This window comes from Verruconis gallopava (genome assembly GCF_000836295.1).
Source record: "Verruconis gallopava strain CBS 43764 unplaced genomic scaffold supercont1.32, whole genome shotgun sequence".
NCBI lineage: Eukaryota > Fungi > Ascomycota > Dothideomycetes > Venturiales > Sympoventuriaceae > Verruconis > Verruconis gallopava.
In genome coordinates this window covers 31,327-49,075 of record NW_015622168.1, presented here as the reverse complement: position 1 = coordinate 49,075, position 17,749 = coordinate 31,327, and the positions used below count along the sequence as shown (strand labels likewise).

Below are 17,749 nucleotides of genomic sequence, written 5' to 3'. Positions count from 1 at the left end.
GTAGCTAGAACCACGTACCCTTGTGATAATCCAGGCAGGTATTTTGCAAGAAACACTCGATGCACTATACCGTCCGACAGGCCAACTCCCAAGCCATCGGAACCAAGACCAGCGCTGAAGAAAATAAGCCGAAGTTAGACAACTACTGACGCGACTTGTGCGTGATGCTCGGAAAATCATCTTCCCATTTACTAGCAAACTCGTAGCGCATGTTATGACGATGGCGACGGCGATCTATCCTCCACTTTCCAAAGAGTATGTTCGGGCAAGCAGGTAGCTATTCTAGTCCTCGAAGCGTTTTCGCTCATGAATGACCTAGAAGCGACGTCCATCGTTCTTTGATGTACGTACCCAAGGAGCCTCCAGTGATCTTGCTTGATCCTATCCAGATGTATCTGTTGGGAACATTTCTTTTCAAATGGAACCATATGCAAATTTGAAAGCCGACCTCGAGGGACGCTTTCCGAAGCACTACTGCCTTAAACGGAGTACTTGAGCTTTTTCTACTTCTCGAAGGAGCTTAATCAGCTGTGCAAGCGGTTTGAGACTCAATACATGATGTCAAAGATCAGTAAATGGGTCTATCATGAAGGAATCACTTAGTCAAATGCCTGTTTTAATGGACATCATAGAGGGCTGCAAATGGTTAAAATCGATTTCAAAGACCAGCGGTTGTGGTGATCTTAGTGTTACACCTCCTCCTTTATTGGCGATTGGCCTTGAACTCGACGGTAGAGCCTAACTAGCGGTATAGAATGATGTACCGATTCCCCATTAGAGACTTAAAACATGTTCCAGAAGCTGAGTCCTAAATTTGGGTTGCTTGATGACTAGGTGGAAGCAGATAGGCACAGCTGCAGCAAAAATGACTTTCCACATGGTGCAACCCCTCGCTTGTCACAATCAATCCTTTTGCAATGCGCACTTTACGCTGAATGGTCAGAACCAAAAGACTAAGCAAGGGAGGTGGAGAGGTCGTCGTACTCCACTCTGCAAAGGCCAGCCTCGTGTTCTACTTGTCGTCATATAATTTGTAGGCCGCTTGTACAATTGCATCCTTCTATGCAACACGCTGATAATGCGAGGAGTGGGCAGCTTGTATCGAGTGTCATGTCCTGGTTCGTTTTTAATCCAACATGAATTCCTCAATGCTGTCTGTTAACTTTCGGACGAATTGAATTCGCCATTAGCTAAGTCAAGCTTATAATTGCTATCTTGGCAACCGATGGAAAAGAAATCTTGGTTGATTTTAGACGAAATGTTCTTCTCGGGTTGTACGAACCCATATTACTTTTGAAGAGCTCGGATCCTATGTGCGGTAAGTGGATCCCACCCGAAATATGTTCGGACACTTCTTCACCAGGTCATCTCGAAGCCCGTAGATCCTTTGCCGACGGTATCGCCCCACATCTGCGCACATAACAGAGACCCGGATTGTGTCACAGCCGCGGTTCTGGAGAGGTCTCCCTCACGCGTCACTGTATGGCTAGCAGCCAATAGACACGTAGAAGCTAATGTCATAGATTTCCTCAAGAGCATTTTGGATGATTTACCTTCTATTGCGAGAGAACGTACGGCTGCAAAGCCTTACCAAAAGGGGGTTACAACTCTTCGAAATCATCCTCACGCGCTATCTTGCTTTTAAACGAGTGAGGCTTTTAGCGTATCAAAACATTGCGAGGGGCTTCACTAAAACCCGTCTACCTTTTCTCGAGGACGCTGCTCAACAGAGTCGTAAGTTCATCTATATTCATCTACATCCAAAGCACATTCATATCGTCTAATTTGCTATATAGCTCAAGAATCAAGTGAGAATCGAGCGTATGATTTCTTTGAAGTCGTGAATTGGCTCACGCGTCGCTTTCAACGGGATCAGCCGTGTCTTACTGAAGATTTCGAGTCACAGAACATTGTTTACAAATGTCATGAACTGCGAAATTCTCGATTGAAGTTCTTGTACTTTCTTGCAGCACAACGTGAGACGCATAGGTACGAGCTTGAGCAACTCTTTAAATTGCTCCTGAAACTTGGCAATCTTGTGACTGTAAGCAGGAGGTTGATTAAGGCGTCAAAAATACTTGTACAAGGCTTCTGCGCTTGATTTACCATGAGAGCTATACCATCTTGCAAAAGCCGGAAGCTTCCAGTGAGAAGTAAGCAAATGAAAATTCAAAATATCGCAAATTGAATGTTCTCTGATTTAAGATGAAAGGGGCAGATTATCAAATACGCTTGAGTTTCTTTGGAGTGCGGATGAAATCTCGAATATCTAGCAAAAGAAATGCCACAGCGACAACTTTTGTTCATGCTGAATCAATTCTTGTCAACCATTTCGATCTGCGTGGGAACACTTTTTTTGGAGTATCTGATAAATGCATCGTTTGTAGTAAGCCAGCTTGCTCTATTTGTCACGCTTTTATAAGTTTTCATCAAGGACGATACGCGCTCCTTAACTCTCATCGGGAAATTTATGTTGATTAGAGAGCCTCCGACATTCACCCTAGTGACAGACATGCCTCTGGGAGATCCGGGATTCAAGAAACGATTGGGGAAAAAATGATTGAATTATTTCAAAGGGATCTTAATAACGAAAACTAATTCGGCACCCAAAGCTAGCATTTCACGCGGACACTACGGCAGAGGTCACATCTACAGGTGATCATTATGTAGATCAAGTGTACTCGCGTATAAAGTCTTTACATATTGATGCACCTCTTGTACGTGGTAAGTATTTGGTTCATTATGTTAAAATGAAATCAAGAGTCATTTTTGTTCACAATGAGCTGCGATGAGGGCTGAGGAAAATGATTCAGAGCAATTTAAACCGCAACGTTCAAAAGACTCGAGACAGAATTTAGAACGAGATGACTGTGTTCGAGAATGAAAACTGCCAGTTATTTGCCGACTTCCATAAGTGAATCTGGAAAAAATAAACTTAGATATGTGTTTCGGTCTGAATATTCTCGAGCTTTAGTCAGACATCGCAAAGCAGTGGTCTTGATGTTTTCGGACATGAAAGCATTGATTTTGGCCACCAAAATATCTGCAGCGAGTCATTTTATGTGAGCTGTCCGGTCAGTAAAGCTGCGTAGGCATGAGGATGTGATCATTCTCGGCAAAATTTTGAGGCCTACAAACTACACCTCAGCCAATAAAACTCGCAAAGAGCATTATCCAGAAAATGAAATAGCCCAATTCGGCATGATTATGTAGGCAGATGCATAGTGATGCATTAATAGGCAGAAGAAGCTGAGCTTGGGTGGTAACTACTTGTAACCAATCGACAAGATCTTTTCAGTACCCTGCAGATATTTTGAGGCCCACCGTTCACGGGTCCTGTTGCGATGCTTGTATCTGCGCTCACTCCATGGCGGCCAGCACGATACGGCAAAGCATATAAAGTCTTCTTCTCGTTCTTGTGTTTCTGTGGTCAAGACTACGCCTCACAGCGAGTCGTCAACTCAGTTCACCCCTTTACGGGATTTACTCGATTCGTCTGTATTCCATTTTATACTTGTTTATTTCTTCTTTACCTACTCGGCCAGCTTCGCGCCGAGCCACTTTTTACTTCTGCTTTGCTTAGATCAGTCCTATAACTGACGAAAGTTTAGCAGACTCGGCTGTTCCTCAGGGAGCAAGTCGATATCAAGATCATCAATCCTACACAAAGTCAGTCTCACCGTCATTTCTCTGTGACCACCGCAAACTAACCGTCAAGGCAGTTATCCATACCTATTTATCAATCCTAGATGGGCACAACAAGGTCAAGGGGGACCTTTGCAAGACTACAGCTGGCCTGAAAGCACAGCTATACCAAGCCCAGATATGGCTTCGGGCCATCTAACGGAAATAGAACCAAAAATACAAGCTTATGAACAACAAGAGTCTTCATTCCAACCACTAGGTCTCCATTCCGAGCCTAACTATGACAACTTGTCTCAAGAATCCTCGAGGAGAGCATCTGAAACCACCAGAGGAGGGTTCAAATGCTCAATGTGTCAAGAAACTTTCCAAAAACCATACCTGTTAAAGTCTGTATCAGCTCTCCCGGCGTCTTAATGCAAAAGCTGCTGACCTGCGTACTAGCAAGCATGCTAAAAAACATGACCCTCCCTTCAAATGCACTATTGGATCATGTGACAGGACTTTTATGTGGAGCAGGGACTTTGAGCGCCACCGCATCGCGAGACATCCGGAAACTGTCTCCGAATGGACTGTATGGTCATGTCCGGTCGAAAATTGCAAATATTCCGCTCCGAAGCTGGGTGGCATTGCGAGGAAAGATAATATGATTCGTCATATGAAGACCAAGCATGGCATTCAGTGGTGTCAATCTGCTTAGATCAGAATAGAATTTGAGTAGTGAGAGTTAATGAAGAGGTGCTGAGATGCAGGTTGTCCTGGCACATGTTCATGTGTTCAGGAAATTCTCCTGAAGATTGCCCGTAAAAACTTATGTACACGACAAGTTCTCTTTCAAACGCGGCTGATGCGTACCTTACATTGAGCAGAAGTACATAAGCTCTGGATCTCCAAGCTCTAAGATTAGCGTTTGGTAAGACCACATCAGACATTATGAGTGGCCAGCATACAAATAGTTTTGGTATTCATCGACTGGAGTTTAATGGTCGATGGCAGTGTCATAAGACTTGTAATAAGATGTAAGAAGGAATTGAGGCTCGCTTGATTATCGGAATGTCTACTTTCTCCGTAAATGTGCACTTAATTTTCACACACGGGGCTGTCATCCAACATAGTATCCTTTCCAGTCATTGTGATAGAGTTCAAGAATGTCGAAATCGACATGGTTGATCGATTTGGTCTGCGCAGAGACATGACTAGAATTCAAGCAAAGAGCTTAAAATACAGGCGAGATAATCGAAAAATAAGCATAGAATCAGAACTTTCAAAGAATATGTGATTATGAACAGAGCAGGTTCTTGAGCACATATCTTTCACTGTGGTTTTGTTACAGTACTGAGTGAGCATTATCAGCCCTGTTTCAAAAATAGTACCAACTTAGTTAATTTTAAGGGTGGACCAACTCATGCAAGCAGCCAATTTCCCTAAACGGCATCGTGATTTGCTGGGGAACATCAGCCTTCGAGTCGAGCATTCCTCTCTTCACTAGTTTCCTCGTTGCCTTTTCCTAAACTATTTGTGCTTCTCGTTTCTATAGGCTTTTCATTGCTGTGGCCGAGGCTTCGCATCCTCAGCCTAATACACAACGAGCTTTCCTTACGGCTTCCAGATGCTGCCCCTAGTAGTTATGATATAATGATCGCCTGAGTGCAAGTATGGCCCACGACACTGAAGCCGCCAATAGCTTCGAACTCGAGGAGGGTAAACCACGGTACAAAGACGAGCCCGGAGCTAAAGCAGAAACGGAGACGCTGCGACCCTCGGCCGAAGAGACGTACAACTCATCCTCGTCAGACGAAGAAGATATCGACGAGTTCGACCCACTTAACTACGATGCCGGTACACTGAAGCGAAAGAAGTGGAGGAAAGGACGAAGGAACGTCAAGCAAGAGAATGCGGGGATAAAACCGCAGAAGTCATGGGCACGTCGATACTTGGTTCCGACCAGGTTCTGCTGGTACATGATCATATTATTCGTCGTGACAGTGCTTCTTCTGCTCAGTGCAGGTGGAATATGGTCGATAAAGTCGGCACCTGCGAATGGAGAGTCTCCGCCGTGGTATCCTGCGCCAATGGGGGGTACGGACGCAGCCTGGGAGCAGTCGTATAAGAAAGCAGCAGAGTTGGTACGAGAGATGGATGTGGTCGAGAAGGTGAATATTACAACGGGGACTGGGTGGATGATGGGAATGTGCGTAGGCAATACAGGTCCGGTAGATCGCCTCGGATTTCCGAGTCTATGTCTGCAGGATGGGCCGCTAGGAATTAGATGGGCGGACAACATCACTGCCTTTCCCGCCGGGGTGACTGTCGGCGCTACATGGAACAAAGAGCTCATGGAACAACGTGGTGAAGCGCTGGGCCAGGAAGCGCGACTAAAGGGTGTAAATGTGCTGCTGGGACCCTCTATGGGACCTTTGGGTCGCACACCTTTGGGTGGAAGAAATTGGGAGGGCTTTGGCGCCGACCCCGTGTTGCAAGGCATCGCTGCTGCACATACTATCAAGGGTATTCAGTCGCAGGGCGTCATAGCCACGGCAAAACACTTTATCGGCAACGAGCAGGAGCACTACCGGCAATCATGGGAATGGGGCCGTCCTAACGCGATATCTGCACATATAGATGACAGGACGTTGCACGAGCTATATGCGTGGCCCTTCGCAGAAAGCATAAGAGCAGGCGTCGGCTCGGCGATGTGCTCGTACAACCAGGTTAATAACTCTTACGCGTGTCAGAACAGCAAGCTCATGAACGGAGTGATGAAGGATGAACTTGGGTTTCAAGGATTTATACAGTCAGACTGGCTTGCTCAGAGAAGCGGCGTTGCATCTGCGTTGGCTGGCTTGGACATGTCCATGCCAGGAGATGGTCTGAGATGGCAGGATGGTGAGTCGCTCTGGGGCGGACAGCTGACGAAAGCCATCTACAATGGTTCTGTTCCAATCGAGCGGTTGAACGACATGGCGCTCCGAGTTGTGGCGGCGTGGTATCAGATGGGACAGGACAACAAGACTTTGTATTCAGGAGAGGGCCCTAATTTCTCGTCCTGGACAAAAGAACAAGTGGGACTGTACCATCCGGGCAGCGACGACAAGGACGCCATTGGGGTTGTAAACAAGTTCGTCAATGTTCGAGGTGAAAACAATGAACACGGGACTCTCGCGCGAAAGATTGCAGCCGAAGGCATAGTGCTTCTCAAAAATGAGGACCACATGCTGCCACTGCGAAGGCAAGGCGGCTTGTTCGGCGTACCTCAGGATAGAAAGCGGCCTCGATTCAAGGTCTCCGTGATCGGTGAGGACGCAATCGAGAACAAAAATGGCATCAATTCGTGCCCAGATCGTGGATGCAACGAGGGAACTCTAGCTTCGGGATGGGGCTCAGGTGCTGTGGAGTTCCCTTACTTGGTTACTCCGTTCGCTGCGATAAAAGAATACTACGACTCGAACAACGTCGAACTCAAGTCATTCAATGGCACCAAGATGGACGAGGAGCTTGAAAGCATAGCTCGCCATTCAGATACATGCCTCACTTTCGCGAACGCCGACTCCGGAGAAGGCTATTTGCTTGTGGGTGACCTAAAGGCCGACCGCAACGACCTGAAGCTTCAAAAGAACGGCGACGCACTTATCCAAGACGTGGCGAGGGTATGCGGCAACGGGACGGCTCCCGTGGTGGTAATCATCCACGCCGTGGGACCGGTGCTCGTCGAGAGTTTCGTCAACATTCCAAACGTGAAAGCAATCGTTCTCGCCAACCTTCCAGGGCAAGAATCCGGCAACGCTCTTGCAGACGTTCTTTTTGGAGACGTGAACCCAAGTGGTCGACTGCCATACACGATGGGCAAGTCCCTGGACGACTACGGCGATTCCGCACGCATACTCGATGATGCGAAGACTTTAGTTCCGCAGCAGAATTTTAGCGAGGGCCTTTTGATTGATTATCGTCACTTCGATTACTACGGCATTGAGCCGCGGTATGAATTCGGCTTTGGACTATCATACACCACGTGGAAATTGTCCTCAGGTCGAATTGTCGACCTCAACAGCGCAGAGCGTAACAAACTGCTTCCCGCACCTCGACCTGCAGGTGTACATCCCCCGACGCTGCCCATTAAACTGCCAGACGTTCGCTCCGCACTGTTCCCACACAAATTTCGTAAGCTGCGGAAGTACATTTACCCCTACCTTGAGGACACAAAGGATCTTTCTCCAGGGGGCCAACCGCAATACCCACCAAACTACGCCTCCACATCGACGCCGTCACCTGCAGGTGGAGGGCCAGGTGGCAACCCGGACCTTTATACACCTCTTGTTGAGGTCCACGCAACTCTGACCAACACGGGTGATCGTGCGGGCAAATGCGTGGTGCAGCTATACGTCTCCCTGCCAGCGAACTACACTGATCCCGAGACCGGCGAGGTCTTCACAAACACTCCCGTCAGGGTGCTTCGCAACTTCCAAAAATTGGAGATCAAAACTACGAACGGACGCGCGGATGTGAAGATGCAGCTCAACAGGAAGGACTTGAGTTTCTGGAGCACGGTGAGGCAGAACTGGGTGCTCCCGCAGGGGCCGGACAGCATCAAGATCGAGTTGGGATTTTCAAGCAGGGACCTGCCGATTAGCATGACTTATTAGATTCGCAAAGGTTTTAGGGGGTTTGGGGAGTTTGGGATGGAAAGCTGCAATGAGTTCTTTTTTTTTTTTTTTTCTCTGCTGGTGTGGGAAGTATACCTCTTGGGGTAGATTGGATAAGAATTGGCGGTGTCCATCAATACAAGTAATACTCTACGAATGAAAACACATCGTCATCGCGAGAAATCTCTGCAATGATATTTTTGCTGGCGCCGACATTGGGAAATGACATTTTACAAGTCCCGTGCGTCCTCAGACTGAAGTGACTGGGAAGAATATGCAAGAAATGCAATGAAGAGAGACAGAAATTGAAGCCCATGAATCGTTGGTTCAAAAAAAAAAAATATAGAAGGTACGGGGTTCAAATGTTTGGAAAACCTTCATTCGTTCATTATATATTTCCCGAACTCGCCATGCAAGATTGCTGCTCAATATGTATGGGTATCATTTCATACACTCAGTAAAAGCCTCGCCGAAAAAAATTTGACGCCCGCCAGAAGAAAAGTGTTTTTTTTTGGGTTTCCTGATCTTGTCTCTTCTCTCAATTATCGGTCATGCGCGTCCAATACGGTCCTTGGTCCGCCTGGGCTTCACTTTTTTGAAAGTGATGTTGTTCTTCTCCTTGCGATGGCGTCTCTTCTCCACTTTGCGACGGCCCTTCTTCGCGTCTTTGGACGAGGACGAGTGCGCCGGTTTGATCTTTGGGGCCGTCGAAGCGTCGATGTCCATGTCTGAGGTTGTTAGCCTTGGTGCCCGCAGAGCAGTGGTATGGGTGTGTGCTGTAGTGCTGCAACTGCGGGGAGCGGGAGGCGTGCAATGTGAGAATGCAGTGCACACTACAAAACAAACAAAGCGAGCGATCAACAGTACTCGAAGAGCATCTGCAGATCTCCCCAAGCATCAAAGCCTGCAACGTCAGAGCTGAGACCCAGCAAAGCGTAGAACAACTCCTCGCTGCCGTCGTGGCAAGCGGTGGACATGCCATCTTCTCGTATCGTACAACGCAAATTTTCTTGCTCAGAACCGCTCTCGTCACTGCTGATGTTGCCATCTCCGCAACAGAGACTGGCAGGGATTGGGTAGAAGAAAGCACGTCGTGACTCCGTAGAAGACTGACCTTCTTCATCTCCGGCTGCTGCCTTGCTCTCGGAGGTTGCAGATGTGGATTCCTCTGCAAAAGGAAGGTTAGTAGTGAATTTGAGGGAAAAGGCTGAAGGCCTCAGCGAAGACATACCCTTCCCTTCGGACCCGTCGACTTCCATCTCGCTTCGCACGGGTTTTGGCTGCTGGGCGAGTTCGAGTAGTTTGGCTGAAAGGCGTTCTGTGCGTGCGTCTTCGACTGGACCGAAAACTCGCGAGCGAAGCTTGCTCTTGTTGCGTTTGTTCACACTGGCTCGCAATCCCTTGGCCATCTTGTAGCTTCTTTGCAAGGAGCCTTTGCTTGCGGCGTCGTGCAAGTTAGGTGGTACAAAGGTCGTGAAAATTGACCGTGAAATAATCGGCGGTCGAGCGAGTCTTGTCGAGAGGAAGAAAAAAAAAAAGATGCGGGAAGTGGCAGGGATAGTGGTAATATGCTGACTACCGTGGGGATCTAATCAACTTAGTCCGTGAGCAGATCTTCGCCTTCAACATGCGTGCGTCACTCGCAACGCGCCTAGACAGTCCTCTTCCTCCAAACGCAACATCTGTGTGCTTCTGGAGATGAGCTTTGTTTCGTCACATCTGCTTCCGTCTGTTTAGAAGGGCGTGCTGTTCGAAACCCTGTTCAAGCCCATGGCCTTGACGCTGTTGCCTAGCAGCTCTCTCTAGGCATGTTCTGCTTCTAGATGCCTATCTGGCGCCAGTGTTGTAGTCTGAACAAAGGCCATATTTTCTTTCTTATAAGGTACCTCTGTATTCACGCTATCCTAACACATGTTTGTAGCGGCTTTCTTCGTTGTTGTATTCTACCCTGTTGTCTGTCCCCAAGTTGATACGGATAACGGACGAATAAAATGAGGCTTCGAGCGACAGCAGACATAATGGCTGAGTCGGACGTTCTTCACCATACACCAAGTTCATGTTTCTATGCAGGACGACGAAGGTGTCTGGACAAGACGCTTGCTAGTATCGACTTCAAGCTTCAGCATTTAGAAGTCTTCGGCTGGAGTTCCCGCCCAGACACTGAAGTCGGGCTCGGTTGCCAATTCTCGAAGCTGCTGAGGGGGTTACGAGTTGAACGATAGAAGAGCATCTTCAAAGAATAAATGGAAAAATTATCAAGCATGAGAGCAAGTCGTCGACACGAACCAGGCACACTGACCGAAGGCCCCTAAAGTCTGGCGAGTAGAATCATAGGATTCCCATATAGCGAATGTCGGTCAGAATTGCATTAAAACGCATCGACTAAGGCATGACTGAAAGACTTGCACAAAGTTAGTGAAAAAAGTTTGTCGTAGCCCGTGTCACGTTAAGATAACCCACGCTCGACACAGGGCAGGGCAGCTCAACGATTTTGGTCCATTGAAGGAGGTTCGGATGTTTTTCAAGATAGCTACTGATTCTTCCAAGCACCGAAGCACAGAAACAGACACAATGACGTCTTGGTAAGCACATGTACAACTGCTCCGTACGTGTGCGTGGTTTTGTCCATGGGAAGTCTGCAAAGGGAAAAAGTGGGCGCGAGCGTGCAATGAGCTTGCGAGCCTGAGGCTGAGCATCAGGCCTTCGAACAGCAGACATCCGACGACGTCTGCAGGGCGACGCCTTTGCTCCGTTGTTCCATCTCCTTCTTCTCTAGAAGCTCGACTTCGCTCCCGTGGCCATGTTAGGCGGGGCTAGTCCTCTCGCTCAACAATCGACGTTCTAACGGCAAATTCTGCAGTGCTGTCCGCACGCGAGCAGAAACTTGAGAGACCGCGGCGGCTTTGGCTGCATCGCCTTGTAGATTCTGGTTCGCACATACTGGCCCACTTCGCCTTCTGTGTCGAATGATGTCGAACTGCCTGCCGTTGCCTAGCCGACGACGACGACGAAGACGTTCCAAGACTTTGCTTCTGCGTCCGCCTGCGCTCATCGCCTAACAAACTCCTTGTGCTCAGTCTCGCCTCCCCCACACGGCCAATCGGTAACGGGCTGCTCCGTCGACCAATTTTCTGTGCACAGGCAGGAAGGGCCTAACTATCTCGTTCGTTGCTGGCACAAGCTCTTGCTTAGGAAGTGCATCTGTGCAAAACGAACATCATGGCCCCCAGCGAAGCCGCTATAAAGGCGATGAAGGACCAGGTGTACCAGCTCCTGGTTGCGGATTTGAAGAACGTTTGCCGAGATGAGTCGCTACCGGTCTCTGGCACAAAAGGTTTACTTCAGCAGAGGATAAGGCAACGTGAGTGTTTCATATCATCTTCGCAACTATGGGATCTGCTCTCAGCCACTTTTTAACGGCTTTCTCCCTTCGATTGTTGCAGCCTTTTGCTGACCGCTCGTCCTTCTTTGCAGGCATAGACGTGATGGTCGGGAAAAACAACATTGCCGGGCTCAATCACATGCGCAATTCTCTCTTAGCAGTCAGCCAAAGCCCATTGCCACCGCTTACCACGTCAACACATTCGCAACTGGGAGCCGAAAGCTACTCCGGCAGTTCAGGCTCAGGATATTCCAACGGCACAGGGAGCTTATCTCGTAATCCTTTCGGGAGTGGTTGGTTCACGCGGCCATGTGCAGCTTCGGAACAAAGCGTTAACCATTGGAAAACAGGCGTATGGTTCCGCGCGAGCCCATTCTTTGAAATTCTTGAGCCTCTCGCGCGCCCCGTGGACTTGCCGCCCTATCCAAATCACCGAAATCAAGTCTATATTAATTTCATACTCTCCCAGCACAACATAGACCGTATGCGTGCCGACTCATCGTTGCGCGTGCTCCTCTACTGCGCAGCCCAACCGGACGACATCTCCTCGGCTATAGCCCCACAAGATATATCTTTCCCTACACAGCTCGAAGTCAAAGTCAACGAACAGGAAGTGCGTGCAAACTTCAAAGGAGTGAAGAACAAGCCAGGTTCAACGCGGCCGGCGGATGTGACGGGCTTTGTCACAAAACAACCGCAGTTCACGAACCGAGTGCAAGTTACGTACGCGTTGACACAGAAGGTCGGTGACTTACCGTCTCATATAGATGCGCAAGTTTGATTATTTTCAGAAGATGTTTTGTGGGATCAGAGTGGCTAAAATTACATATTTTAGGCATTCACGTTAATGGCTCTGCTTGTTAAGAAGCGATCGGTCGACGAGCTAGTCACGCGTATCAAGCATGGCAAGGTCATCACGCGAGAAAAAGTCCTTAGTGAGATGCAAATGAGAGCCAAAGACCCTGATATCGTTGTGAGCTCTAGCGTCATGTCGCTAAAGGATCCGGTCTCGTACATGCGAATATCTGTACCGTGTCGATCCGACGTCTGCTCCCATCACCAATGCTTTGATGCTGCTTCTTTCCTTCAGCTGCAGGAGCAGGCGCCTACCTGGACATGTCCGATCTGCAACAAGGTCGTGTCTTTCGAAGGCCTTGTCGTCGACCAGTGAGAAACACGGTACGTAGAGCAAATGGTTTCCAGGCTAACGCGAGGCAGGTATTTCGAGGATATCCTGCAGAATACGAGCAGTTCCACATATCAAGTCACAGTTGAACCGGATGGCCGGTGGTCAGCGAATACATCTGATGGACCAGCAGGCCGGAATGGATTCGATAACGACTCCGCCGACGAAGATTCCAACGATGACATCGTAGAAGTGGCCAAACCCATCAAGAAAGAATCATTCGGGACAAATGTCACACCGGTCACTCCGTTTTCCATGGTCGCTCCCACGCCTCCCGGGGTTTCGCCTATGGCAAGCAACTCAGCACCATCAAGGCCCTCACAGGGCCAGAAGCGCAAGTCTGAAGTTATCGATCTGACGTTGAGTGATGACGATGACGAGCCACCGTCAAAGCGGCAAGCGTATAATACACCCAATAGCCTTTCCGATCATGGAAGCCGGTCTGGCCGGACGAACGGGTATTCGTACCCGAGCCATGCTTCGAGTTTCCCAAACAGAACTAACGGGCCTCTGCGCTTTCAGATAGGTAGCAGCTCCTCAAGGGATAGCAGCGGCGGAAGCAGCATTCGCAACATCGGCAACAGCATCCATAATAACAGCAGAAATTACGGCGTCAACATGGATAACACTACTGGTGCTCAGCACCACTATAATCACGATCACAACGCCATTGCGGCGACTACGGGCAGAGCCGACGTCATTTTCGGCGGCACAAGTAACCCTTCGTTTTCACAATCCCGCTCAGGTAGCAGAGCAAGCCCCCTCTCCGGTTCCGCTCTCGCACCTATAAACCTGACGGAGTCGCCCCCGCAACGACCTCCCTCTGCACTGGGACCTTACTCGGCGGGCTCCTTGTTCGGAAGGGCGCCCGACCCGCCACCGACGCTGCCGCGACTCACAGACTTTGATGGCGGATTTCCCAGCCCGCCGCCGATTCCGGCATCAGCGACGCAAACGCAGAGGGCAAATGCCCATCTTGAGCCAAGCCAGCAGTCTGAACAGCGCAGCATTCTGAGACAGTTGGCGAATCCGTTTCGGTGAGATTGGCCAACCGCTGGCATTTGCTGGCCGGTGTCATTGGTCTATATTTTTTTTGATTCGTTGAGAAGTTTGTTGACATTTGTGGACACGATTTTCATATTTGCGTGGCGTACGTGATACCGTTATCAGCATTGGTGTCTGCTCTTTTTGAGCGCTGCGAGGGCAGCAAAAGCGAGGCGTTTATCTTTACTTGGATGGGGGCTCTGAAGACGTGTATTCGCATTCGTATGACGAGCATGGTTATTGGGATGGAAAGGTCATGAGGCTCGGTTTGGTTGGCATAAAGGTGGAACTGGCGAAATTGCACCTGCGCGACGGCAGCCAACCCGGTTGCCGAACGAGGTAGTGGTCTCCTTGCGGCACCCTATTCCTTTGGCCGCAGGCGATAGACAGATTGCTCGACAATCACAGACGAGGTCAAAGTTTCTCCAGCCAGTGTTTCCATATCTTCCTAAAGCGTAGTGATGCACCGGGCCATGGCCGTGCGAGCGGTCGAGCACGGACTGCTGGAGAAGGGGCTCGTCTCCAGCAGATGCGACGACCGGCTTGTCAAATCCAGCGTCGGAGTAGTGCCTTTGGCTGCGATCTCTGTCGTGCCCGAGCTGCTCGTCTCACTGCTTTAGAACACGGCCCGGACGCGATTCGATCTCAAAACGCCTAAAGCCACCTCAAGCCTAACGGGCAGTCCGCCAGCCTGAGCAAGCTCCGTCCGCTCGTGGCGCGCATGAACCTGAACTGTGATCGCGCACCAGAGAGCGTCACCGACGGGGTGTGCTTAAGCTCGCAAGCCGTGCAACGCACAGTGATCGCCGTCGCCGGTTCCTCGCCTCTACAGACAAAGAGGCAACCTCCATACGTAAGCCTTGTTGCCTCCGAGCTCAGGCATCCATTAGGCCCATCCTCGCATCCCTGCCACAGAGAAATTTGGCTGAAATCAGAAAGCGAAAGTTGTGACGTCCTGATGCCCGTGATTTTTTTTTTCTTTGTTGGACCGACGCAGAATTTCGGGCACCGATTTCCCTTTGCTCTTCTCTAATTTTTGGTATATATATATATATATATATATATATATATCCCTCGTGCCCTCTTTTTTAAAAAACCTTTCACGGCTCCTGTTCTCAGGCTTCCGTGGTCGCTGCCCTCTTGTCGTCTGCGTTCGCCACCCGCGCAGCAGCTGGCGGCAAAACCGCGCTCGAAAGCGCTCGCACAGCAAGTCTGTTCCCAACTAGTGCGCTACCAAAGAACCAAACAGGTGTGGCGCGCATTTACGTAGAAAAGAAAAGAAGAGGAAGAAAAGCACACGGCAGAGTGCGTCACAAGAAAACCCCGTCGTTGTTGTCTCCCTTCCGCCCCTCCCCCCTCCCTCTCGACAGCCACGAAAAGCTGCTCAGGATCCACCAGTCCGGATTTTTATCGATAGGCGGACGCAGCCTTATACAGCGCATCCCACTTTTTCCAACCCAAAAGCCTTTTTCGACACAACTCTCTTTGACGTATATCCCTTTCCCCCTCCCCCTCCCCCCTCCCTTGACCAAAAAAAATATGCCGTCGAAGTCTAAGGAAGCCCGCTTGGCAAAGCGCGGTGAAAAGAAGAAGCCGACGTCCAAAGTCGCCTCCGAAGCAAACTCAAATGTTGCTTCCAAGGCGTCGTCTGTCAACGGCGAGGATGGCCCCTCCATGATGGATGCCGACGAGCTTGAGGTCGACGAGAAGGTGCAGAGACTCAAGTTGCAAGAGGACGCTCAGGGAATCAGCGACCGTGTTACTACTGGCGTGCTCGCCAGTCTGGAGTCGAGTCGCGACGTCAAGATCACGTCCGCCAGCTTGGTGTTCCACGGCAGAGTGCTGTTCAACGACACAACTCTTGAAGTCAACTATGGTCGGCGGTACGGCCTGCTCGGCGAGAACGGTTGCGGCAAAAGTACCTTGCTACGAGCCATTTACGCCAGAGAATTTCCCTTCCCAGAGCACATCGATATTTACCTGCTCAACGAGGGCGCTCCACCATCCAACCTCGGCGCTCTAGAGTGGGTCGTGAAGGAGGCTGAAAAAGAGGTCGAGAGGCTGGAAAAACTTGCTGAAGAGTTGGCCGAGAAGGAGGGCCCGGAGAGTCAGATCGTTATGGACATTTACGACGTGGGTACCCGGTTCCATCGGTCTGGAAAGGTGAATGTGCTAAATCGTGACAGCGAATCGATGGCATGGACGCATCGACGTTCCAAACCCGTGCTTCTCTCATTTTGACCGGTCTTGGCTTCAACAAGACCACCATTAACAAGAAAACCAAGGACATGTCCGGTGGTTGGCGCATGCGCGTCGCCCTCGGAAAGGCACTCTTTGTCAAGCCCGCTCTCCTTCTTCTCGATGATCCTACGGCCCACCTAGATCTCGAAGCTTGCGTGTGGCTGGAAGAGTATCTCAAGAAGTGGGACCGCACTCTCATTCTCGTCTCTCACTCGCAAGACTTCCTCAACGGCGTGTGCACAAACATGATCGACATGCGCATGAAGCAGCTGCTGTACTATGGCGGTAACTACGACTCGTACATCAAGACGCGGTCGGAACAGGAGACCAATCAGATGAAGGCATATGAGAAGCAACAAGAAGAAATCAAACACATCAAGAAATTCATTGCTTCGGCCGGTACGTATGCAAACTTGGTCAAGCAGGCCAAGTCGAGGCAGAAGATTCTGGACAAGATGGAGGCAGACGGCTTCATTCAGCCAGTCATCCCAGATAGAGTGTTCACCTTCCGCTTCGCCGATGTCGAGAAGCTGCCGCCGCCCGTACTGTCACTCGACAACGTTACCTTCTCCTACTCCGGCAAAAGCGAAGACAATCTGTACGAGAACCTGGATTTCGGTGTAGACATGGACTCGCGAACTGCGCTTGTCGGACCAAACGGTGTCGGCAAATCCACCCTCCTCAGAATCTTCACAGGCAAGCTGCAACCAACATCGGGCACCGTGTCGCGACACACTCACTTGAAGCTTGGCATGTACTCACAGCATTCCGCCGATCAGCTCGACCTCACCAAGTCGGCACTGGACTTTGTGCGCGATAAGTACGCGGCCAAGTCGCAAGACTACCAGTACTGGCGACAGCAGCTCGGTCGATACGGTTTGACTGGCGAGGCCCAGACTGCGCTCATGGGTACGTTATCAGAAGGTCAACGAAGCCGCGTGGTGTTCGCGCTATTGGCTATCGAGGGACCAAACATGCTTTTGCTCGATGAGCCGACGAACGGTCTTGATATTCCGACGATTGACAGCTTGGCTGACGCTATCAACGCATTCTCTGGCGGTGTTGTAGTCGTCAGTCACGATTTCAGGTATGATTCAACGAAAGGAAGCGGTTAGATAGGGCACTAACATGGCTGCAGATTGCTTGACAAGATTGCTAAAGATATCATGGTGTGCGAGAACAAGACTGTGCGAAGATGGGACGGCACAATTGCAGAGTACAAGGACTACCTGCGGAAGAAGATGGTCTCAACCGGAGCTGTTTGAGCCCACCTCAGACAGCAGGTAGTGTTAGTGCGGACGAGTTGCAAAGCCCGACTTGAGCATCGAGGAAGAAGCCCGGAAAAGCGATTTTGGAATCCGATGAGGGATGCATTGGCGCCGAATTGGCGCAGTCTTCTGCAGGCGCACCACGATAGATTGTCCACACCTTTTTGGTGCGGCTGCAGGTTTTTCCGGCTGTTTGGGCCTTTGCATTTGATACCTCGTGCCCTGCGTGAATAGAAGTGAAGGGGCGCGCTTTGCGTTAGATGGCGTTCGTATAGACCTTTAGCAAAAATCAAATGCAGAATAAAAAGTTTGAGGATATGAACGGTCCAAGTTTTGCCAAACAGTC

At 49.9% G+C, this 17,749-nt stretch overlaps 4 protein-coding genes across 5 annotated transcripts; 3 read left to right on the top strand and 1 right to left on the bottom strand.

Annotated features, from left to right (window-relative positions):
• Window positions 1-5,094: 5,094 nt before the first annotated feature.
• On the top strand, window positions 5,095-8,344 carry PV09_07698 (uncharacterized protein). Its single transcript, XM_016361503.1, has one exon. It carries the CDS (start codon window positions 5,298-5,300, stop codon window positions 8,280-8,282), a length of 2,985 nt encoding a protein of 994 aa, XP_016210582.1. The 5' UTR covers window positions 5,095-5,297; the 3' UTR covers window positions 8,283-8,344.
• A 290-nt stretch (window positions 8,345-8,634) lies between these two features.
• Window positions 8,635-9,819, bottom strand: PV09_07697 (uncharacterized protein). The gene is made up of 3 exons (XM_016361502.1): window positions 9,514-9,819; window positions 9,397-9,450; window positions 8,635-9,010 (listed from the first exon to the last, which is right to left on the bottom strand). The coding sequence occupies exons 1-3, from the start codon at window positions 9,689-9,691 to the stop codon at window positions 8,832-8,834; spliced, it is 411 nt and encodes a 136-aa protein (XP_016210581.1). The 5' UTR covers window positions 9,692-9,819; the 3' UTR covers window positions 8,635-8,831.
• Window positions 9,820-11,042: 1,223 nt separating this feature from the next.
• PV09_07696 lies at window positions 11,043-14,381 on the top strand. 2 transcript variants are annotated; one of them, XM_016361500.1, is made up of 5 exons: window positions 11,043-11,643; window positions 11,757-11,957; window positions 12,015-12,406; window positions 12,500-12,831; window positions 12,883-14,381. In XM_016361500.1, the coding sequence occupies exons 1-5, from the start codon at window positions 11,502-11,504 to the stop codon at window positions 13,889-13,891; spliced, it is 2,076 nt and encodes a 691-aa protein (XP_016210579.1). In that variant the 5' UTR covers window positions 11,043-11,501; the 3' UTR covers window positions 13,892-14,381. The 2 variants fall into 2 exon arrangements, with proteins under 2 accessions (XP_016210579.1, XP_016210580.1); XM_016361501.1 differs by having other exon boundaries at window positions 11,043-11,957.
• Window positions 14,382-14,934: 553 nt separating this feature from the next.
• Window positions 14,935-17,741, top strand: PV09_07695 (ABC transporter ATP-binding protein ARB1). Its single transcript, XM_016361499.1, has 3 exons — window positions 14,935-16,027; window positions 16,081-17,222; window positions 17,274-17,741. The coding sequence occupies exons 1-3, from the start codon at window positions 15,434-15,436 to the stop codon at window positions 17,398-17,400; spliced, it is 1,863 nt and encodes a 620-aa protein (XP_016210578.1). The 5' UTR covers window positions 14,935-15,433; the 3' UTR covers window positions 17,401-17,741.
• The last annotated feature ends 8 nt before the right edge of the window (window positions 17,742-17,749 follow it).